This window comes from Patiria miniata, unplaced genomic scaffold (genome assembly GCF_015706575.1).
Source record: "Patiria miniata isolate m_02_andy unplaced genomic scaffold, ASM1570657v1 HiC_scaffold_7, whole genome shotgun sequence".
Classification (NCBI taxonomy): domain Eukaryota; kingdom Metazoa; phylum Echinodermata; class Asteroidea; order Valvatida; family Asterinidae; genus Patiria; species Patiria miniata.
In genome coordinates this window covers 32,123,168-32,148,700 of record NW_024037074.1, presented here as the reverse complement: position 1 = coordinate 32,148,700, position 25,533 = coordinate 32,123,168, and the positions used below count along the sequence as shown (strand labels likewise).

The 25,533-nt window shown below is 41.0% G+C and overlaps 1 protein-coding gene across 2 annotated transcripts in view; it reads left to right on the top strand.

Moving 5' to 3' along the window:
• LOC119744920 (small conductance calcium-activated potassium channel protein 2-like) overlaps positions 1-25,533 on the top strand; it is an 89,876-nt gene that overhangs the window by 54,582 nt on the left and 9,761 nt on the right. For both annotated transcript variants that reach the window (XM_038221121.1, XM_038221119.1), the window contains exons 4-7: positions 1,772-1,907; positions 7,718-7,828; positions 10,235-10,362; positions 21,661-21,730. In XM_038221121.1, coding sequence (XP_038077049.1) covers positions 1,772-1,907; positions 7,718-7,828; positions 10,235-10,362; positions 21,661-21,730 — 445 coding nt within the window. The remainder of the gene's footprint in view (positions 1-1,771; positions 1,908-7,717; positions 7,829-10,234; positions 10,363-21,660; positions 21,731-25,533) is intronic.

Genomic DNA, 25,533 nt, shown 5'->3' with positions numbered 1-25,533 from the left:
CTGTTAACTTCTCATTTACGCCCGTATAGGGCCGAGCAGAGAGAATCGATTTCTATATTAATTGCCCGTAACTGTTTTCTTTAAAACACCCACGGTAAATTAATTGATTGCAACTCTGCCATTCATCCACGTGAATGCATTAAAGCAAACACTTAATGGGTTTGCGGAAATATAGTGAAGTCAATCACTGCTTATTCCTTGTTGAGACTTAACACCATGGCGTATAATGCCACTTGTTTTACGGTAGAATTACGCTAGGCACATTTTGTATATACATTTGTGTAGTAAAGACTGTTAAGAGATATTATAGACGGCACAAATACCATAAAAAACTTATCTAAGTTATAACGGCAGTTGTCTTAAATATCCTACCCAGACATTTTTGAAATGACGTTCACGGTATGAGTCATGCCGCAAAAATATACCTGAAAAGTATACCTTACCACATAGTCTGAAGACATGTGTTTATATTGCAAGGAAATCTGTCAAATGGAGTGACTGACATTGGTATGAACAAAACATGCAAAGGGCTCATGTAATGGTATTGTTTGAATGCAATCCTTGAAACTTACCTTTGTGTTATCTTTAACTTTATGCTTTATCTTCATATTGCCATTTTAAGGGCATTTTGGTGCTTTTGGGGGTTTATGCTAATACCATTTTCCATATTCATGAGCAAAACTTGGATGTTATTCAAGGCAAAAACTTCAGTTTCACATCTGCTCCAGCATAAAAAAGGTCACCAGTTTTAGAGGTTTGCTGTGGTTATTTTTTATTTTTCTGCTTTCAGTGGTTCATTGTTGAATCAGTATATGACAGTACGACAATGATAAAACTTTATGCACGAATGTTTTCAATAAGAATTTGGGGTATATTTGAAGAGAACAAAACTAATCTGAAAAGTGAGTTTCTAAAGTGACATCACAGCAACACCGCCCCCAGTTGTCAGGAAAAGCATGAAACGTTTATAAATGTGTTAAAAAAATGTTTAACTTTCCAAACATTTTCACCAAAAAGGGATGTCTCATAGTTTTTATACATTTCAGAGGAATGGATATTTGCTGCGAATTTGCTTCAGTGTAAAATTAATTTCACGGATCCAATACTGGGTCGTAAATTGGTTTTTGGTAGGCCTATAGAAGTGTTACGTACTTGTTTTTTTTATGCATGTTAAATTTCATGTTCGCGGGAACATCCATTCAAAATTCTTCTTCCCTATTGATTCTTTGCACTGATTCGAATTTGAGATGATATAATGTATAGGGCGGAGATTTACTCTCCTGTATATAATTCTCACTTTGGTAACAATTTTGTAACTCATATACGCCTGCAACTATTGTATTCATTTTTGAACGTCGTTTTTCTTTTCATCAGTCGATTTCGTTTAAAATTTCTGAGGATTATACATGCATTTCACACTAATTGACGGATGAAAATAATGCATAGATCATTGAATCTCTGGCATCGACTGCACAGTGTGCATTCTTGCAATCGTAATATGTATTATCTTGCTTCTTCATTATGCATTCTGCTTTGTTTCCAGTTGTCCGGTTCGCTTATCAGTTATCGATTGGAAGTGCTGAGGAGTTGCCCATGTGCGAAGCCCAGTCATGTTTAATTGCAGTCAGATTGCTTGGGGCCCCTTATCTTTGTCAAATTGCATTCTGCCTAGCGGCCGTAGTTGATATTTCTTGAATGCAGAATCTTGTTAACCTTTAGTAATTTGTCTCTTTTACTTCATTTTTTATCTCTTCTTTTTTTTCCTCCACAGATATCACGATGAAGATAACGGGGAGATTCTTAACGCGATGTGGATCGTGTCTATTACATTCCTTTCTATTGGCTACGGGGACATGGTACCAAATACTTACTGTGGGCGGGGAGTTTCGGTTATTACAGGTATAATGGTAAGTAGCTGGTCCAATCCAGTCCAGTCGAGTTCGAACCAGTCTTATCACACCAAAAATCACACCAAAAACCAGGAGTTTCCGTCTTCAATGTTCTCCAATATTATTCCTTTCTAAGGCTGCCTCTTGACTGCCTCTTGTAATGTAAAGGGTTGTTTATACAAGTATAATGGTAAGTAGCCGGTCCAATCCAGTCCAGTCCGGTTCGAACCAGTCTGATATAAATCACACCAAAAACCAGGGGTTTTCATCTCCATTGCTCTCAAGTAGTATTCCTTTTTTTGGCTGCCTCTTGACTGCATCTTGTAATGTAAGGGTGTTTATACAAGTATAATGGTAAGTAGCCGGTCCAAGCCAGTTCAGTCCAGTTCAAACGAGTCTAATCCGCATCCCCGCCAATGGCCGGGTAGAAAAAGACAGGGTACAAAATACTACGACTTGGAAGAAAAGGTCAAACATCAAATACATATGGATGCGCCTGATTTGAGGTTACTTTTGCAGTAATAAGCCGGTCCATTCCAGTTCAATCTAGTTCTGACTGACCGAATCCCCATCTTTTCTGCCCTCGTCTTTTGCTTGTAGGCCAACGTGGACAAAGTACCAAAATAGTATGAGCCACAGCAGTTGGTTTGCCCAGGTTAAACAGTAATTTAGAAGCCGGTGCAATTTTAGTTCAATCTAATTCTGTCCTGCTCCATCCTGTCAAAGGTTTTGTTTCTACCTAGAAAAAAATCTACCTAAATCGTTATGAGTGGGTGAGAGGTATCGGGTAGAGGAAGTGCATATTGGCGTTGTAACTTAAGGATGTTGGTCCAATCTGGTTCAAGCCTGTCAAATCTAGTCCAATCTTTGCTCTCGCGCCCCACAGCAAGGAGGGGGACACACGCGACACATGCGAAGTTTGAGCAAGATGTAGCATTGAGCTGTGTTCAACCTTGTTCATTTACGTTCGTGAGATGTATCTAACCTGCCTTAAGAAAATTCTTTCTAAGACCATTTTTTTTCTTTGGCAACAGAATTTTAGACTTAACTATTTTGGAAACCAAATAAAATTATAAATGCCTCGTGCTGACCAAGTGGCAACTCTTAGTTGCAAATGATGATTGTAATTCTAACATTTGGATAAAACGTAAAAGAAAATTGCAGAGGACGCCATCTTTGGTCTGGTATCCCAGCTCCCCTCTTTTTATTGACAGCTGTCACTTAACCTTGCTACACTTTCGACGCAATGCTATTTAATTAAGAACGATAATTAATCTAGCTGTTTACCTGTGCAGCGGCCAGAATTCTTGAACATTGATTTTTTCCTGTGCATCCGGTTGAGGACAAATTCCCAACATTGATAAACAAAAATTTGTCCGTCGCAAAAAAAAAATGGTATGACCTTGTTTACATGTCGTATAATCTGGGTTTAGTTGGATGTTGAAATAACAGGGGTAGATTTAAGTTAAAAGAGAAACCCGCATAACAAGTTAAGCCAAACAGCTTTATTTCAGAAAAATATGCGGGCAGAGTTGTTATTTCTGGCTATCGTTTCAGGTTATTGCCCTCAGGACTTTGTCATTTGCATTTTCCCTCATCAGTAATGCATCTGCTTTAACAGTCATTTCCAAAAAGAAAAGTGGACCGATTCATTTCGATGATTTGCATGAATTTCGCTTGCTGCTCCTCTGAGGTCGTTATAACTCTTTGAATGTAAATTGACGAAAGAGTTTTCCGTTCTGGGAGATTATCGAATAAATTTCTCATTTCTTTTGGTGCATTCGTTACATCTGATAAGACTAAAAGTTGAACTGTCACTTTCACTTAAGTTTTTTTTTGTATTCGCTGTATATTCGCTGTTCGGGAGGAGGATTTATCACTACTGCACGTTTAGACTGTGGGGAGCCTTGCACTGCCTTGCGTAGTGTTGTCAACAGATGGCGTGGTTGAAACCAGGAGAACATGATTCGCAGCAGAACATGACATTGTGATTCTGTACATGAAACATGGAAATCTGACTTTAGTCCTTGAGTATCTGTAAACCACGATATGTGCACATGTGCTTGATCATAACATACTATTTAATTTCAAACAAACAAACAACACAAGGAAAGCATAATAAAGATGGTCCCAGAGCGCACACAATTCTACCCAACTGATTCAAATTGCCTATTTACTGAAAATCATTTAATTGGCATTACGGGGTAATCTATACAGTCAGTCAAGCAGTCAGTCAGTAAGCGAGACAGGTACAAATATGGTACTAGACTGGCTCTCTGGGACCAGCAAAAACGACGCAATGGGGTGTCAGGTTCGCGTAGTGTTACTTCCTCGCCTTCCACCACTGTGACCCGGGTTCGATTCCTGCCCTGGCCAATTATGTGGATTGGGTTTTCAGTCCCGGCCTGATTCCGGGGGTTTTTCGTCGGAATATTTTTTGGGGTTTTCTTCCCACCTCTAAAACTGTCATTTCTTCACGATGTCTTCTCTTTACTGGGCCCCATGGGAGACCGTAGGATTCCACTGAATGGGCTATCCAGTTAAAATAAAAAACAAACAAGAAAACAAGTAAATAAATGCATCTTCGCGATGTTTGGAATAAGAACCTTGTATTTTGTCATGCGACCGAAAGACATCCGAAAGAAAAAAAATGCATCTTTCTGAACTGAAACGACTTGAAATCACATTCAATAAACGTTGAGTATGATGGTCGTATTTAGACATATTTTTTGTTGTTTTAACTTCATGCAACCTTAAGACATTGTAGCCTTATCATATTAAATCAAAAAGCTATTAGTGAGCTAAGATAAGATGTGGATGCACAGCTGATACGAAAACAGAAACTAAAAACCTCCTCATACAATCCTTTCAAGTACATTATATCACTGCAACTCGTCTAGGGTTTCCTGGCGATGTCTCTGCAAAAAAAAAATTACTTCCGCCGCTGAATGTGAGCCGTCTGCAGTATTTTTTTCTTCGAATCGAACAAACAACCAAAGTGCGCTTTGGAATGAGATATGATGACGTCATACGTACCCGTGAACTGAAAGGAATTAGTTGTCAGTCGTCGGGGTGCCAGCTGCATCAACATTGCTGGTGTGCACTTGCCGGGTACCAGCTGCGATCGCCTTGGTTTATCTTGTACCGGTAAATTACTGTGCACAATTGAATTATTAGGTGCCGAAAGATAGCACGGCCGAATAAGCAGACTCTCTTATTATTTTTGATTCTGTGAATGGCATTTGATTCTCACGGGTTGTGGGGCCCGCTGATAAAATGCCTTCCGACTTTGGTATCGTCGCGTCTCCGCTGGAATCGGGGACATTCATTTGAAGGAAACCCTTAATTTTTAGCCGCAACCGGGACAATTTAGTTCGAGGTTATGCGGAGTTAAGTGGAGATTGCGTTTCCTCGATCGTAGGCTGCCCCAAGCGAGTTCTGGTATCTGACATTCATTTAAACTCCTCTTTAACCAAAAAATGCCGTGCAGAGCATATGCATTTGCAAAAAGGAGACCCCCACACTAGGGAAATACAGGGAAACTCCCTTCCTCCAATTAAAATGCCTCATGGATGAGTCTTTATGCTGCAGACATTTCACACTTTAAGAACGGTTAGTTCGCACCGCCTTGAAGAACGGTGAGTTCGCACCGCTTGGCAGTACTACTCCATGCATGGCCTGGGTATTCCTAGGGGCAATTGGCCTATTTCTGCAGGCATTTTTCTTTTTCAAATTTGCTACATATGCATGCTACGGGCCTCCGTGTTACACCGTGCCTCGGTAATAGAGAAATCCAGGCGAGAAAGGATCGGCAAATGTAACCGATAGTCGGATCCGATTCAAGGGGAATTGCCTTAAAATACGAAAGAGAATATCATTCCACCTTGCCTGGGTAAAAGCTAATGTGATTAGAACATGGCGGCATACATACAAGATGAGATAATCTACACAGATTTTCGAAGAAATCGCGATGGGTGAATTTATTTTGGAAAGGAGCAGGTTGAAGGTGGGCCAGGTTCATCAACGGCGATGCATAATAATCCACGGGGAAGGTGCATTAACGAAAAAGGGCTTTGCAACTATTTGGTTATTGATTATTGTGGGGTCGGTCGCACGATCGCACCAGACTTCTGAATTTGCACGTGGCTTTTGTAAGACCCTAATTTTCCCCACGTGATACTTAATCGACTGCGCATGGCTTAATATGCTGGCGTCCTTTGATGGCTCATAGGGTGCGCCCTCTCTCGTCTGCCTGCCCGCATGTAGCTTTTTCATGTCGTTTGTCGATCATTTTGAGGTGTTACCGTGTGACGTCACCAAGTTGTCGCCATATTGACGAGGCACGGGTCTCGTGGTCATGTCACATTAATCTCTACATACATGGCAGAAATGGTATCCTCAAAAGGCCGTAGACTACACATGTATTGCAATTCGTAAAGTGAGCATTGATCTTTCGCACTTAACAAAAACAAGACTTCTTTCCGAGAAACCACCTTTGTATATAAGAGCACCCCCCTTTAACATGACTGTCTCACCCCTAACCCAAACTCATCAGTGTACCCATCCGTATCCCCATCGGTATACCGGCTTTTACCTCTCTCATAATTGCGTTTATTGATTTTGAAAACTAATCGACCTAAAATTATTCATGGTGTCGAGCCCATATGCAGCGCGGTGAAGCTATATTCACCAAGTACACAACCAATTATACATGCTGTCTAGCGGGCGTTCCGGTGCCCTCCAACCGTTTGTGACGTCAAACCGATAGTCCTCGCTGAAATGTTTTTTAAGAAAGCCCCCCCCCCACCCGCTCGCCCTTCAGGATGCATGCGGTTCCGCCGTCAAGAAGTGGAAACCGAATCGCACTTGCAGTAATTTCCCCCGCGAGGTGTTTTCTTTTTTTTCTTTCCTAAATTTACTTTTTGATTTTTTTTTTTGACATGCAAAATGGGCCACTTAGTAGTGCTGTGTCCCCCGGGGGGCTGACGGGTACCTATATACGTGTCTAGCCACTCTTGAATTTATGGGTCTGGATGAACTTATTGTATAATATCACTCATGAAACTAGGTATAAACATCTTGAGAAAAAAATAGTGGAAAAAAACTGTCAGTTACCGCGAACGCCCGAGTGACGGTCACATCAATGTTGGCATCTTAGCTTGTATGTCATTTTGGTTAAGCCAGGGACAAAAATATCATCCCCACTGAATTTCGAGTACTTTGTTATCAACATAAATTCTACAGGATGATATCGGTCAGTTGGAAAAGACACCAAGAAAATTATTCACGTCTTGTTTTTTTTGACATATACACTGTGATTAGTTGTTCAACACTGATTCTCAATGGACGATATCAAGGGAAGTAGCCACATGTGCTTTACGTTCACATAATGCGATATTTTCTTTCTTCCGCACATTCACCGTCGATAAACCTTACAAGGAAAATTGGTATCACGTTATAAACACCGGCAGTTTGAGGTTCAAATCATTTGTTATTTTCTATGTATTTCATATTACATCTTATCAAAATGTATGGTAGTGTATCTGTGTCCTTGGGCAAGCCACTTCACCCCCTCTTGCCTCTCTCCACCCAGGAGTATAAAAGGGTACGGCGCGTGATAGACTTTAAGTGTTGTTTTGTTTACCTATGCCATAACCCAGTTTCGTGATTAAAATATTCACGGTTTCCCCACTTTCATACACAATAATAATACAGTGTAAATGCTTATAGAAAGCCAACAATTAAAGTTTGACAGGTTTAAGGCTTTTTAGTAACATTTAACGAGAATGTAACCTTGCTTTTAACTTCTTCCTTTTTTTCCCCTCCAGGGTGCTGGTTGCACGGCGCTTGTAGTTGCCGTTCTGGCGACAAAATTAGAACTCAGCCGAGCTGAGAAGCATGTACATAATTTTATGATGGACACACAGTTGACAAAAAGGGTAAGTGGCTTATGGAATCTCATTCCGACAAGAGAAAAAAAAACAGTGTCGGTATTGTACCGAATTTCCAATTCACAGCAAGATTTTGCTTCCTCATGAAACAGCCGTAGTGTTTACTCTGTTTGAATGGGATGGTTGTATTGGTCCATCGCATTGTGTCTAGACGCCATTATGTGTTTATCGGTATTTTTTGCCGCTGGCTTTACCTTCAAAACAGTGCTTTCACCTCAAATTTTGTTTAATAGTCCTCTGTGTAAAGTAGGTTATATTACGAAGGGCTGGTTGAATTTACAAAAAAAAACACCTGTCTTTCGATTATGTTCATGACAATTTGCCATTAATCATGTCCGGAAAGACTAAGCACCTTGCGCAACGAATGAGATTATTGTCTCATAAATTATCGGAACAGCCTTGTATACACACCCGATGAGTGTTTCGTGTGCTTAGGATTTTCCGAATGATCGTACAGCGTTTGCCGCCCCCGTGACGTACCGAAAGCCATTAACCAGTCCTTATTAAGTCGCAGTGTTTTAATGTCAAGAATGGACCGTGTTACTTTTTTTTTTTTTTACAAATTGGATGTTGTGGTCACGTGATGTCAAGTCTCAGCAAACTGCTCTCCCATGCACTGCATGCGTATCTCTTAAAATGCGATTGGTGCAATCGTGTTAACATAAACTAGATTTAGCTTGAGAATACCATTTGTTTCATTGAGAATGCTTTTGTAAATCCAAAGATATGTTTGAATAACGGCAAAGCCAAGACAATTATTTTGTGCCACTTTCTGTGAAGCAGTTAAAATCAGTATTTTCCTAGTCTAAAACCAAATCACTTTACTGTTTGTGATTTTAACATTTTTAAGCAGAGTGTGCAATATTTATTTATATTTAATTGAACTCTTTCATTGAAGTTTTAAAGAAGTGAACCTGTCTGTACTATTAAATTGTTTCAACATTATAACAAAACCATATATTGTCGTGTGAATGGAATGTTTGTCTTTTACCCATAGGATAATCTTATCAAACGAGCCATACTGGCAGTGGCATTGTCTGATCTTTGAAGCACTCGCTTCCTAAAAGTGGCACAGAATGTTTTTTTTTTGGTTTTGCGGTTATTTCAAACATATCTCTGGATTTACAAAAGCAATCTTAATCAAACAAACGGTATTCTCAAGCTAAATCTGTAACCTTGAAGATCGTTTAAACATTTGCAGTAAATTCCGGTTATAAATTGGCGAAAATGGCGGGTTTACATGCACCATTATTTGCAGGACACCCTTTAAAATGCAAGAGATGCTTCAATGTTCGGGTTGCCTGTCTGTCGCCTGTTGGCATGACGTCACATGGTCTGTAGGTTGGAATACGGGGCGTATTTTGACTTCATTTTATTACTTAATTTGTAGGGAAGAAAAATAGGCTATAAGGTCATAAAACAGACACCAAAATAATGAAATAATAGGTTGGCGCCGCTGTACCCAGGCGTTGTGATCTGTGCTATTGCTTCAGGGTTCGTGACCACAGCCACAAACATCAAGGACGATGACGACAGGTCTCCCATTACCTAATCTGCAGGAGAAATGGATATGGCGTCAGATGAGAGGGCGAAGGGATTAAAAAAGAGTTCACCATAAATGATGAAATAACCAGGTGGAGCCTGGGATCGATATCTGGGGCCTTGCGTTCCGCGTAGCGAGCCGTAACTCGATCAACTGGTTGCACCTGAATCCATCGATCCTACCCCTGGGAACGAGGAAGAGACGCGCGATTCATGGCGCGCCAAATCTGTCTTTTCCTCATCAAAGATGGAGGAGGTTTAATTTGCGGAGGGGGAAAATGGGAACAAGGGATGTGACTACATTCTGTACGTGTCATTGATGGTCTCTCTGCGTCATTGAAACGGACGGTTCTTTTTAGTCCAAAAATCCATTCATTAACAACATTCTTACACCAGCTCTACTTAGTGGCGGATCCAGGCTTGGCTCAAGGGGCAGTAGCTGTCTGGGGGGGGGGGGGAGCAGGCATATGCTATTTTTTTCTGCATGATTTTTTTGGTTTTTGGGTGGACCCCTAACCCCCACCCCATATACCCGCCGCTGTTATAGTGTATTCATACGTTATTATGCGTTTTTAGGAACATTTAATGTCCGAGAATATTAATGTGACGAGTTGGTTTTCAAACCAATGGAAAAGGGAACATTAGAAAATGTTGGCATTGTATCCGGTTTTTTTGGTACATGACAAGATGAACTCCCCTTTCGATTAAATTTTGTTCAGTGGAATTAATACACATCAAAACACAAAGCGTTAGTTTCAACCCCATGCTCTTGTTCATCTTATCCAATCTTTTTCGAATTTGTACTTCTTGAAGACGTATTAACTGTCTCTTTCTCTTTCGTGCAAATTGCAGTTAAAGAACGCCGCTGCAAACGTTCTTCGGGAGACGTGGCTTATCTACAAATACACCAAACTGGTGAAAAACGTTAGCTCTAGACGAATACGAAAACACCAACGGAAATTCCTCAGCGCCATCCATAAGTAAGTACAGACTCCCCTATATAGATTCGCATCAAACTAGGGCAGGAATACTGTCTTCTCTAATTTAATAGCTGTTCCGGTATTTACATTTTGTTTGGGTAAGATCATTAATTTTTCTTTTTCATTCGGCGTTTTAATATGGCGGCTGCCATCTTGTTTTTTTCGCCCAGTCCACACGCACTTGGATGTTAGTCGGCAACCCGAGAACACTGTTCGCGGGTCATCCGAGATTGAACGGAGTTTCGCATACGCCCTTGGATATTTGCGCGAATTTACTTTGGGAATGAATATCTGGCGTATTTTGAATGAGTGATGATTGGTTCTCAGCTCTCTGTTTTTCCTGTTGCATCGAGACATGGGGGAAACTAGCTTTTTTGTCCAGCTTAATTTCTTGATTTGTCTAGTTCGAGCATGGGTATTACTACAAATCTTAGCGTACTATAATTTATGCGGGGTAGACCGAACGATTTTTTTGGCCCTGATCTGCGCCTGTGATGCAGACGCCGTGTAAAACGAGTTGCTTCAGCGTGGTGATAGATTCTATCAGTGGATCGCGACGTTTGACGTTATCCGTCGCTCAATTCACGTCAACCCCCCCCCCCCCCTCCAAAAAATGCTGTCATGACTGTCCAACAGTACACAATACAACACCTGGCTGACCGTGATACCGCGGAAATGATATCACATCCAGCACCGGGTGAAGGCAGGCGATGCTGCTGCCTGAACGCTGCCTCGATATGTCTCACTCGAACACATGTATATGGCATGAGGTCGGGCTTCCAGCCTACAAAGCTGCAGTCTGATGTGAAGAATATGACCGAGGTGTTTTTCTAGACCGATATTAATGAATGTCATTAGGCAGCGTTTTGATCTATGCTCATGTCATTTTTAAATGATGATAATGATGTGAAGAGATCTAAATCGCTGATACTTTTTACACCTTAAATGGAAGTAACATTTTTGGAAACTCACGCCCGTATACGTGATAATGCCTGTTCTATGCCCGTAGTATGGATGCGGCCATCTTGAAATTTTGTTATTGTCCGTTGGACAGATTTGACCAAAGCAAATGATAAAATGCATAGGCCGAACTCGGCATTTGCTTTGGCCATAAGTACCCGTAATATTTTCGTCACGAGGATATTGAGCATGCAATATAGTAATCAGTAGTGCTGCTTATGCCATAGACACAAATGCATTTATGGTAATGCATGTACATGTCATAAAATCTTTCAAAGGCTGCACCTTTGATTTCGTTGCTTTTTTGTATTATCAATTTCATCTTCTAATGGAAATGTTCATTCAATGAGAATTAAATGTATTCAATACGGCCTTGCGCAAATCTGATGCGTGCGTCATTACATTTCACGCACATCAGTAAATGCATAAAGTTTCTTGTCATTAAAACTTCATGGTGCTTTAATGAGAATACAGCAGACAGATTATGCGGAATGTAAACTTCTTTTTTTTACTTTTCCTTTTCATGCTGGTAGAGGTCATCGCACTGTTGGTAGAATCCAGAGGGCTCTAGGCAATAGAATTTTGCAATACAATTGTGATACGCGAATCTGTAGAATGCATCGTTGAATCCCATTACATTTTCCAGTCTTTGTGGGTTTTTTTGGCCATTTCTAGTGATCTTATTTATTTTCGGTAAGTGGAATTTCGAACTTTCATAAGTAAGCAGTGCTGCCATTTTACGTCATTGTTTGAGTATCAGTGATGCTTCATTGAGAACACATGCCCCAAGATGATTTTGTTTTTAAATTTATATATTTGGTGAATTCTCTGTTTTGGGGCAGTTGTGATATCATTATCTTTTTAATGTTTGAGTACGTGGAAAGCAGGTCAGTGAACCAATAATATACGCATTTATTACAGTAAACTGTATTAACTTTCATAAATTGTATTGGAATTTCTAAATGCAAATGAGATCCAAAAAGGGACATCACAGCAACAGCGCCCTCCAGGGTCAGAAAAACTATAGGCCTTGCCATCAAAAGTAGTGCCAGAAAAGCTCTTTTAAAAACTTTGCAACCGAAAAGGGGCGTCCCGTTATTTTCGTACTGTTCAGACCCATGGTATTTGCATGACACAAGTCACATGTGAAATTCTTTCCATATTCCGTCATTGAACAACAGTGTATACAGCATAACACTTCGTTTCCTTAACGTTTGGAGCAGGTTGAAGTAAGGATTGAAACTCATGATAATAGTTTGTCTTTGTCAATTGACAATCAGTTCGAATAATCGCACCTGGACCTAATAATCTAAAAAAAAAAAAATAATAATAATAATAATGATAATAATAATCTCATTGAATGCCATAATAGGGCGACTTTCCCATAGACTTGTGCACAAACCTAAAATGTCACCTAACCCAGGTTTACCTTATCCTGCAGGGTTCTCCCCATGTACAAACGTGCGTATCGGCCCGATACGCTGGAATTGCGGCCCGATACACCGACAAAAATGCCGATCACATTTTTCAGCCCCCGATACGCACAATATAATTATTATACAAGCCATTAAAATGCACAACATAATACGCCATACACCGTTTTATACGCCATTATTTCATCTTGACATGCAAAATCTTGACAAAAATCCCGTTTTTCTGATGCATGTGTGATCAAAATGCACACGATGACGGGTCTTTCGCGTCGACCGCCAGGACCCAGCTATATATTAGCGCATACAGCATGGTACACTGGTTCCCTCCGCGTGCTAACAGTATTAATGCTATGATGAAGGACCGGAACCAGTGACTACTGCCTCGTGCGTGCATACATGATGATGATGTCGGCCGAAGTTGGATCGTAAAAGCACCACACAGACATCGATGGAGAAAGATAATTTTTGCAAATTAATTCACAGAACGTGATCTTTATTTTCTGTGTATGTGTTTTCCATTAAAATGACGAGATTGCAAAGCTCGAACTTGTGGCGAAACATCGTAGCGAGTTTCGGTAATATGTTTTGGACCACGAGGAACCGATCTAGACGGTTTGCGACAATAACATTTCTTCTTATAAGGGTCGTTTTAACAAAAGGACGACACCAATTCGTCACCCCGATAAGTTGTGTCGCCCTAATGTGGACGCGATTAGCAAAATCTGTCGCTCGAACACAGTATTCAGGAGTTTAATCCAACACCAAAATCCTCAGTATTCTTGCTTTGTTCAGAAAGTACATTCACGCAGGTTTTTTGTTTGTTTATCCATCCCGCCTTAGCAAAAACAAAATTAAAGGTTTATTGTTTCCGTTTCTTGGTAATGTCCTCTCTGTCTTCCCGGGGCATCGCAAGCCGGCGCCGCTAGACGGAGCTTCGTGAATGCCAAGACGAAGAAAATGAATTGATGTTTACAGAATCGGAGACATAAAATGTGGGGGTGTTTTTGCATGTGGTACTGTTTACCCAAAGCTGTGAAGAGGCGGCAGATCCTTTGTGGGTTTTTTTCTTAAAGAGAAAAAAACACACAAAGAAACAATCCGTTTGACCTTCTTCTAATTAACAATGCATCTACTTTACATTAGGCTTCATCTTCTGCGGACGTGTAAGAAACTACTTTTGTGTATTGGTGCTGTGTGTAATATATGTGACGCACACAACGTGAATCGTACATTAAATGAAAAAGACAGGAAATGCATTTACGTACACCGTCGTGTCCGATGTAAACAATATGGTTTCCTTCGTCTTTTCTCAGGAACGGTTAAACATTAGGTTAGTTTCCTTTCAACTAGATCTTTTAAATAGCATAAGTAAAGAATCAAAAACCCTTTAACTAATTTCCTAAACAGCTAATGTTTGGTATAGGTTCCCCCACTTAACTTGCGTCTGTATACTATTTAAGCCGCGTATGTAACAAAAACAATTAATGACTAAATCATGAAAAACAGTTACAATGAGCTGGTGGAGCGGTTACTGGGATTGTGTATAGATCAAGAGATATGTATTATGAGATTGCACCTTTAAAGGCACGGATCCACATTTGTAATTGCTCGGAAACGTATTTCGGCAGAAATTGTTTCGCCTGAAATGCGAAAAATCTTCTTTTTTTTTTTACGTTCTTTTCACGTGAGTTAGCAACGGAATCGTTGTAACCAGACCCCAAAATGTTTGCATACGTTTGTTGTGCATTTCTGTTTTCTCAAAATGTAGAGTATCCACTGAGCTGAAATTCAACAGGTTAGTTGTTATGCATCCTTGTTAAGATTTTCAACATTAGTTTTGCTTCAAACGAAAAAAAAATTAGCACAAAGGCAAATGATATATGTACCTTTAATGCATAAGCTATAGGTGCTGCATGCTTGGTAAATTACATGAGAGGAAATAACACTCAGAAAATGATGCTTCTCATACATTCGTATTTGTCTTCATTTTAAAAAGCAAGTATCAAGATGTGTTTGTTGGAGTCTCTCCTGTGTACTGTGCAAATAGTGATTAAAAAATGCATGTATTTTAAGGACGTGTCTTTGTTGTGATGGGCTCCCGATATTCTTAACATTATCCCTAGTGACATTTTCGGGGAGATGGAACCAAGATTAAAAAATAATATTGAGAAAAACAAAGTTCCAACAGCCTCTCAGCAGTCTGTCTCATGTCTTAGCTATCCGTTTTTTTAATAGACTGCCGCACACCCAACAACAGCATCTACGGCGCATTGCTGCGATTCATTGTGTTTCAGGGCAATTGGTGCGGAATATTTGTGTTACAATTTCATGACACATCGTGCATCGTAACGCCCCTATGCCCATTGTCAATTTACTACAATACTATAGCGCAGTTTATTTCAAGAAATACTTCGCCCTTCATCTTTTATTTCTTTACAAAGTGGACATGCACGGCAACTGGTAATACTTCAAATTATGTGCGACAGGACTCGACTTCCAGAAAATAAAATTTTCCCGCGCCTTCTGCGAGCGACTCTACCCCGGCTCAGTTCCCGCGCTAATGTCACTCGACGTGAGAAACGACCGTTCCCAATCAATCTGAGGATAGCCATAGCCGCCCATCCGGATAAGTAGTGTTTGTGCGTGTGTGTTTGGCTTCAGGGGACGAGGTTGCGGCGTATTTGGGATCAGGCGGCTAATTACTGCCCTGGGCACGGCAGAGAGGAGACAGTATCATCATATTAATTTTGTTTCTGGCTAATGAGTTGTCGGCGCTGGCGATGGCTGGCCTTTTTCACTGGGCTTGATACGTTCATTGCATCTGACAGTGATGGCGGTACTAATGACTGCTATTTACCAGGCGCGTTCTATCTAGGCGCGTGGAAAATGTATTCGGCAGGGCATGGGCCTATCTGTCCTGTGACGGCGAGGATTGGGCATGACAAACAATGAAATAAACCTTCAAGCGTTTTGTTCTCGAAGATGCCACTTTTCAATTTCCTATATTTTTCTCTGCATGTAGGCCAATACGTATTTAGGAGTCCCGTAAAAAATAACTTTATCGATATTCGCAGACAAAAAAAAATCTAGCTTGTATTGAAATCTTCAAATATACCATAAAGGGAAAATAATTAGGTGCATAAGAATTATACTTATTCTAAAGTTGAACAAAAGGAATTGACTGGAGCGGGGTTTGAACCTGCGACCTCGAGATTGCAGTTCCGGCGCCGGCATGGTAATCCGGAGGTCGCTGGTTCAAACCCCCTTCCAGTCAGTTTCTTTGTTCAACTTTGAATTTTGTTTTGAAAATGTCAAACAAAACAACTAAAAGAAGAAGGAGGAGATTTCATTGTAGCGAATAAAATGAATAATAAGGATAGGGATTTAGGAAAAAAATACAGGAAACTGGTTAATTTTGATTGAGATGTGATTTTTGAAAGTGCTTCTGCGCATGCGCTATTATACATGATAAAGGTCCAGGTTCCATGCAGGTCACGTTTTATATACAACGCCATAGCATGCAACTTGCGCCAGTGACGATGTTTTTATAGTTTCTTCTTTACCACATCCAGCATTATCCGTTTATACATGTAACAAACATGAGAGATATTCCCATCCAATATTACCGTGTCCTCTCAGTAGGCATATGTTTCGATACAACCCTCTGCGGATTGAATCCATTATTGAACCGAAGAAAACATCTCCTTTTCGCTGATATTTCTCGCGGCCGGTGCATGAGTGGCCTAAGTGGTAGGGTGACGTCACACCCTGGCCGCCTTTGACTCTGTGGAGTCTAGCTCGCTTGGGATACAACAAGTTCCTTGACCTTTCGATTTCTTGTTGCCGCGTGCGTGGGATCAACATCGACAATGTGAATGCACACTGGCCTTATCCGCTTGGACGTGACCTGTAGCTTGCTGCCTCGGTCGTCCGATATTATGCCTAGCCTGGCTACATGACGCGAGAGTGCCACACTGCACACACGGTCAGATCATCTTCACCTGTACACCGGCACCGGAGATGCATTAATTTTCCCCCAGTTTGCCCCCGAGCGTACACGTATCCCGTGTCAGACCGACTCAAGACATTTTCCTATACACGGGCGTTTGCATCTTTGATGGAGAGCCATTCCATTCTCCGGGTCGTCGGTGCTCGTCTAGTTTTATCATTATCAACCTTCCGGCGCCGGAGGGCGCGAATTCTGAAAGAGGGGGGAAAAGCGGGGGAAAACAACACCAAAAGAACAAAATGTGCTTGACATGTTGGAGTGTGTTCACGCATACTCAGTCTTGACGAAGTCCCATTCAAACAGAGACTCTTCTTCACACTTCATGTCCCCTCCGGCGGTTGGTTTTTTCTCTCTATGGAAGTATCACCCGCGCGAAAACATCACCTCCCAGTTTTCATTTTTGTTTTCAAAGTAATGTGATTGACAGCCATAAGTGCTTGACTGGCAGCTATAGAAGAAAGCACAGCGCCAAGAACATTGACATCTTTGCTTCTTGGAACGGCTATATAAAAGCGCCCAGACGTCCGTAGACTCTAACCTGTATAATACAAATTTCCACTCGAATCTCAAGAAAAAAAATGCTCGAAAAAGTAATTTGTGATTAACAGTTTTATTGAAGACACTTATATTTGCTAGTATATTTCAGACGCTTAAAACTTATTTCAATAGGCCTACACCAGTATGTAAAGAAATTATTCAGCAAACAGAAATGGTCTGGGAAAAACTGAGATTCGTTAATTTTCCAATCGACGATTATTCTGTTCCCGTTACTAGTTCTCAAATCGTTCAAGTGATAGCAAACCAAGTGTCGTTCTCCCCGGCCGCAGACGATCGATGGCTTTGCAAGAAATTTTGGCGCGATTTTTTTCGCGCCTTTTGTGTCGGTCCGGGCCGGGCCGAGCCGGCATGCGCCCGGCTGCACTTATCGTTTTAGCATGGGCGGTGGGGCATTGCGAGAATACTCGAGAATTCACGGTGTCAGCTGTGCAATCGCACTTTGGGCCTGGCTGCACGCGCGTGACGAATAGATGTGACCAACGACCAAAACTTGGCTTGAACATTGGCCAAGAAATGGAGGCCTTTGCCAACGCTTGGTGGCAGCTTATTCATCACATCCAAAGGGTGCAGCCCAGTACATGAACTCTCATAGACGACAATGATACATACCCCCACTTTAATTAAACGGGGAAAGTACAACTCTCACAGTCGTTGGAGACATACATCAAATTAAAGCTTGATTTAACCTCGGTACTGGATGATAAACCTCTTTCACCTTTAATAAAGTTCAATAAAGCATGGATGATTTCCCCCGTTATAGATGATCACCCCTAAAAGTTATCCTCAAGCCCATCGCCATGTTGAAAAACAACAAAATTATCCCTACACTCTATTGCAAAAAAGGGCAACTTTTGGTCCGATAGACCTAAGACATAATGACGTCACGCTTTGTTTACTTGGGCGCTTACCTATTGAAGCTTGACGGCTCTCGTCCCCATGGCTCCCATAGGAAAGCGCACATGTAAACAAAGCATGCCGTCATTATGTCTCAGGTCTATTCCATCCCAACTTTCTTAGAAAAAAAAAACGGCTCAAAGGCCGGTTAGTACCATGCACCTAGCCATAAACTTGCAAACAAGCTTCTTCTTTTTCAATCGACTCTCTTACCAATAGCTCTCTCAGATTTTGGAGAACTGTGAAATGTAAGTACGCGCAAGGCTCTTAAAAATCTTCACCGAAATTCATCTCTTTGGTACCTGTTTTCAGTGTGTTTTTCCCCCGATAGTTTGAGAGTTTAACGGTCAACGAATGTAGGTCGTTGTGACCACAAGTGTCACCGACGATCATTCAACCACTGACTTATAAGTCGTCTCCTGGTTGTTTTGGACAGGTTTGTTTTACATCGTCAGTGTTTCAAGGTCTATAGTTACGGATGCTGTTGTTAACGTTATACTGTAACAAACTTAATAATTTCATAAAGAGAAACTTTAAAACTAAACATCGGTTACGTTTTGTGGCTGTCATTTTCTAAATCCTATACGTGTTCATTATTTTGGGAGTCGAGATGGGCTGTATTATATTCGGCGTTAGATTACAAGGTGGCGTCTTGAAAATCAATCCCATAAACCCATCCGCCCATGGCAACTCAACTTCACATATGCATCTTTAAATCATTGTCTTTGTTTCTCACTTTCAACAAAAGTATTGGCATTGCCAGAGTTGAAACAAAGAGGAAAAAGCTGGCAGAATCTTCCCCCCGCCGGCAGATTTTCGTTTTCTATCCAGAATCGATATATGGAAAAGTTCCCGTAGATGTGCCGGAGGGGGTTTGTGCCGTATTACAAATGTAAGACCAGACGCATTGGTGATATTCGACGGGAACACCCCGGGGGAATAAGTAACATTGTCCGGTAGACGTGATTATCAGTCTGTGTCTTTTTTTAATATCCTTTTCGGCATGAAGCTTAGGTGTTATTATTCATCCCGCACCGCAGAGCGTTTGTGCGTCGTCGTCATCTCTAAGTGCACAAGTCATTGTCTGCCCTACCGCTCCCGACGGGATAACAAGTGTTTGATTACCTCTGTCCGAAGACAAATATAATTTTGTTTTTGCATAAAAAAATGTATACTTTTACCGTATCAATCTCATCAGGTTTTCAAGCTGTATTCGATTCATCACGGCGCCGAGTTTGGAGAATGCTTTGCCATTGAGTAAACCCTCCAGGATTACCATATAAATGGAGAATGTAAATGAAGACCTTTGAAAAGAAGACATCTTAAGAGTACACGAAGACGAACCATTGTTTAGAGATTAAACATTGCATTTGATATTTTCCTAATTGTGTTTGGTTTTCATCAAATGAAACAGTGGTCAGAGAGTCAGGATTTTTACATGTTTTACTCGGAGCCAGAGATAATGCCTATAGATAAAACAAGCTTGATCGCAAATATCCCAGAAGGCTGCGTGCCAACGAATTCGTGTTCATGAACGAGTCACGTGACTGTGCCATGTAATTTCTGGAACGAGTAGTGTTTTGAGTTAATGTTTTTGACCCAAGTGACCCCACGATGACCTTTGACCCCAGTTTGGTCATGGGACATGTTGGGGCTGGGCTGACTGATACTTTTGACAAAGTTTGGTTAAAATCGGTCAAAATATGTAGGAGCAATAGACATTGTCAACGTTTGTTACTAACTAACTAACTAACTAACGGAAAGATGATGATTTGTTGAGCTGCTATCCCGTACCTAAAAACCACGTTACTCTTGAAAACAGTAGAAGTCCATGTAATTTATCTCCCCAGACTTCAATTTTCCCTCTTTCTTCTGACTCCTTTGATATTTTGTTTGTAATTACCCATGCCCCACTCCATGAGGGAAACACTCGGCTTTGAATGCACCGTACATCCGATCAATGCTGTACATAGTTCGAGTCAAATACTTAAAGGAAAACACTCCACAAGTGTTTTGAAGAGCCGAAATGGACCGAAAAATGGCGGAACGAGTTCGTTAAGAGGTCATTTCGCGGGGGGGGGGAAGTATTAGCAGAAGTACCTCTCGGCTGAAGGGTTGTATTTGAGCGGAACTCTTTTAAGGGGGAAATACTGGCTACTCCTTTCCTTGCTCCGTGACGTCATCTGAAGCAGCCCTTGGTAACCATGGTAACGGGCGGAAGGGATGCATGTGATGTTTTTATTGTTGCGAACCCCTGCAAGGACGCAGTGGAACGTGCGGTCTTGAAAGAGCGTCACAAGATGACCCAAGGATATCAAAATTATTACCAAATAAAAAAAACCGACTACAGAACTCCGGGCCTGATTTTATTTCCAATTTTCACGATAAAAGTGCAACTCATACAATCCAACCCATGTCTCTCTTTGTACCATAGGTTTCGATGAAGGATTGTAAATTCAGTAACCACATTTCGACAGGAAAAGAGTACTGCATCTTTTTATGATACAAGTGTGGAAGAGTGGTTATATCCTAGATTATTTATTGACTATGAAGCAATGTGTGGCATCTGTTACAACAGCCATATCGTTATGATCCGTTTCTGATAATTCATTCGCGAGTTTAGAGGGCCCATGAAATAGATTTGTTTTAATGCACTCCTTCAAATGCGCCTTGGTGTCTCATTAAACTTTTTTTTTCAATCTTCATGTTGCATATTTCAAGTGTGTCATTTTTGGTTATTATGCCAATTGCGAATTTCCATATTCATGACCAAAACTGTGATGTCACTAGAGGTATGAAACTTAAGCGTTACAGCTGCTTCAGCACTAAAAGTTACTAGAATTTTGGATTTTTTGCTGTGGTGAATTTCTGTGGAGATTCGTTGTTGTTCAAGTGCATGACAGTAATTCATTGAGCAACATATATGCACAAATGTTTTTAGCAAATTTCCTGGTGCACAATTTGAACAGAAAACGCTGAACCTGAAGAGCCTGTGCCTTATGGCATCAGCGCAACAGCGCCCTCAGTTGTCAAGAAAAGCTTTAAACAGTTTTTGTTAATTGCACTTTTCAAAACAAAATTACCAAAAATGGAAGTATCACAGTTTTCATACATTTCAGAGGAATGGACATGTTCACAACAAGTGTTCCAGTGTAAAATTCATGTCTATGTCGCTTTAAGCATTCTGAGCGTGACCCAATTGCCTTACAGATCGATCACTTCGTTGATTAAAGTATGAGGCCGCGAGTTTTACGCCTCACGGCATTCCACTTAGTCGCGATTAAAGTTGAAGTACAATTCTCTGATTTCCGTCGCTCCGTGGGCCCGTGTTTTGATCCAGCACTCGTGCTCCTCCTGATCCTACGGACAAATAACATGATCGACGCAAATTTGTACCATTTCAACTCTTCTTTTCTCTCTCTCTCTTTTTTTTTTCCTTTTCAGGCTAAGGAAAACGAAATTAGATCAAAGAAAGTTAGCGGACGAGGCTAGTACCGTCGTCGACATGGCAAAGGTGAGGGCGCATGACATATAGCTACTTTTGTGTATAAAGTGTCAAATATTGATGACACTTCCTATCCACTGTCTGTGTCTTAAGTTACAAACGTTCCTAGTGTCTTGGGTAGAGATTTCCATCTAATAAGTGTATCTGTATAGCAGTAGCTGACCTCTTCGGGTGAACACGGACGTCAGTCAGTAGGAATATAGCAAGGAAATAACAGCCATCTTTTTTTGTCAATGGTATAAGATTGGTTCAAGTACGGATTCGTGTGCAGTAAAACCGCTCTATCAGATTAAAACGATTCCAATCATCTGACCAATCATCTTCCCCTGTGGCTGTGAAACATGACAATCGGGCCTTTCTCGTGGCAGATCTCGTGACACGCGAGAGCCTGTTACACGTGGAAACTACAATGAGCGCTTCATACGTAAGGCACCTAAACGCCATCTTTAACCGAGTGAAACTTGATGGGCATAATTGTTTGTATACGACCCCAAGTCTCGCGTAAGAGTCTTTATCTCATCTTATCAAGCGGTACTTTGGGGGGGGGGGGTGGGGGGTATCAAGCGACGCCGAATTTTGATGGAGAAAAGCAAACCGAACGATTTACCACAATAAACGTGTAGGCTGGTATCGGAATTTCGGTACGTCTGCAGTTGACGTTACACTGTAGGCGCACGGCGTGCGATGGGTAGGCCCTATATTGACTTTATTCACAAGTCGGCCATATTAAATTGAAAGCTATGGAAAATTTTCATTTTTGGAACTTGCGAGTAGAAAATGAAAGCAATGAAATTAAAGTTGATTACTAATTACTATCAGTCTGCTCTGATGAGAAATTTAAAATTTGATAATTAAAATACCCTGTAATGTTTTAAGCGACATTTACACACAAACAAATGACAAGTGTGGCTTGGAACGCACTCCCATCATAAAATTCAGGGGACACGATCGAAAATTGCTTCCTCGTGGATAAGGTCTATTGGGAGGGTTGCGACAACCCTTGTTCATGGATACGTAGTGGACGCCACGTGCATTGATGCATGGGATGTTTATCATTATCATTCAGTATGAATCAGTGCTTTCTGCGGCCCGCCATTTTGTGTCCAATTTCCAACTAAGGTTTACCATAGTTTTCTGTCTTGTGCAACCCATGCAACCACTCTAGATGGAACGCGGCACCCATCCGCACATCAGCTTAACGCCATGATCCAACTGCACGGTAATAGCGGCGTACCATGAGAATCCAATGTTGTTGATGTTTAGTCTCAGCTCATATTCGCCACTAAATCGCTTTCTCGAATGGGTCAGGGACAGCTATGCGGTCATAAATTAAGAAAATACGATCGTGGATTATCCCTCTGTCCCTGGACGGCATCAGGTAATCGAGCGTGGTATAATCGACTCCGTATAGCCGCGGCGTTGGGCTTCAGTGGGCACTGTTGATGTATTGTTATGCAGCGAACGCAATGGCCACTCCTGTCTGGGTCAACAGGCTGCCGATTATATTGAGATAATTGACAATTAAGACTCTATATTTTGAGCTATTTACCAAATATTTATTAACCCTTTTTTCTCGCAACGTCAACATGCCATTTCTGCAACGACAGCCATTTTCTGCAAAGAACGTCAAATCATAATTATATGCTTTCGGGGAACTAAAATGAAGAACAAATCTTAAGTCTGGTGCAATTTTATCGTCGAATTGTCCTTATGAGTTCACCCAGTCAAGTATTGTTGTTGATATCATTCTGGTGTTGTTTTGAAGGGGTACTGAATAAATGACAAAAAATCGCACCCATCTCGACATAGGCCTAACAGCTAGGCCAATATAATGACAACTTGTAATAACCTTCTCTTCTGATTCTTGGCGAAATTGAATTCGACAAAAACATGGCTGTATTTTCTATATAGCTTCACCCTGAATTCTAAAACGCATCAGCGAGAAAACCCATCGGGTGCCCCAAGACTCTGGCTTGACTGCCTAGGAGACCCTTCTATGCATCCATGAAGTGATGTGCACGCATCACCACTCAACCCTGCCCGGTTATATTAAAGCTAAGATCGACCTCCCCAGTATGGGATTTGAGTTGACGACAAATTGTAGGGGCAGTGCACTACGACTGTTTTATGAACCCGTAAGAATCAATTTTGATCATGTCTTAGAAATTTTACAGAACTGTTTTTTTTTCACTGCACCATTTCAAAATGAATCTCTGGATGTATAGAATACCCTAACATTTGTCTCTAAGAACAATATTTAAAATGATTTTAAAAAGAATTAAATATAAACGTTATTCATCGTGAAATCCTGACAGGCCCACCGATCCTTATAAAGCGGCATGTTAACTCTTTTTTTCACCTTATGAAATATTCAACGTTATTAGTCCTACTTATTGCTTTAATTAAGGAAATTAAACTCGCCCACGGATAAAATAGTCGTCGGATTCCCAAACCCATCCATCCAGGGTCCTCGTCTGAGTTAATACCTGAGCTACCTTGGAATCGCTTCCTGCGCTGGGCTAAGGTGCTCGCCCATCCTTTAATTTATTTTGCAAATTTGCCCCGCGAACATTCATGTCGCGTTTCGGGTGATAATTTCCCATCCGGTGTTTTTTTTTTTTAACCACGGTTTGGTAAAATAAAACCACCTCGGCCAAACATCGAGCGCCCGGTGCCGGTGAAATGAAGCAACATCCCCTTAAGGACCGGCCGACCGGTCGGCAAGCCGGGCCGGGGATGATGGCCCGACCTGGCCGTCTGCTCAACCGATTTGTTCGCCCCCGAAACCCTTTGGACTCGCTGGCCCGTCCAGAGTGTGACGAATCACTGCTCAGACATTCCACACCTTCCAGCGTCCCGCCATCTTGACATTTGGACAGAAATTATGTGCCAGTTTGAGGGATCGAGGAACGCAAACGACTCAAGTGATTGAAATTTTTGGAGATGCTTATATGACATTCTTAATACTACAGTCGTTAGTTATTAGTATACAGTATACCGAGGTACGGAGACGCTTGCTTTAGAGTTTTCTGTGTGGGGCGAATTGGTTTCCTGGATTTACAACGCAGCTTTAAACCCAAATAGTGTTAAAAAAGAAGAAGAGAGGATTATCGAAAGCGCCTAAAATGATCAAATTATCGTCATTTGGAATCGTCTTATTTGTTTCTTCAGAATTTACAATTACTTGAAGCTTCCAACTCAATCGGCCGCAATCTCGTCGGTTTTTTTTAATTATCATTTGGATTTTTAAAAAGTAGTCAAGAAGTGAAAGAAAAAAATCATTTGGCAAAAGATTCTACACAAGGGCTTCAAGTGAGATTAACTTTACTTTTGTCGGTAGTGTAACAAAATCCCTAGCATAACAAAACAAACAAACAAATGAAATGAATAAATCTGATGAAATACTGTCCAAATTTAAAGAATGGGCCTGAAATTAATCGTTCTATAGACTTTTGCCCGTCCAATTAGCATCCGATTCCGAATGGAATTGAATGCAAATAGAAATTAGCAGTTCAATCACTAACGCGATCTTTCAATATATAGGGAGATTCAAACGTGTTTTTATGTATTATGCACTTTCCAAAAAAAGTGCATCTTATTAAGAATTCGCACAAACAGCATTAAAATTCGACGGGGATGTCGAAAGCGTTTATATAGGTGCATTCAATTTTAAAATGTTACTGGGGGCTTTTTTGCCATTTTTCCAACGTTGAAACTTTATTCTGACTTTTTTCCCTTCAATTTTTTTGTAACCGTGGCATACTTTTCACCGGTGGAATAAAACTTAGGTATGAAGGCATTGTCAGTACCTC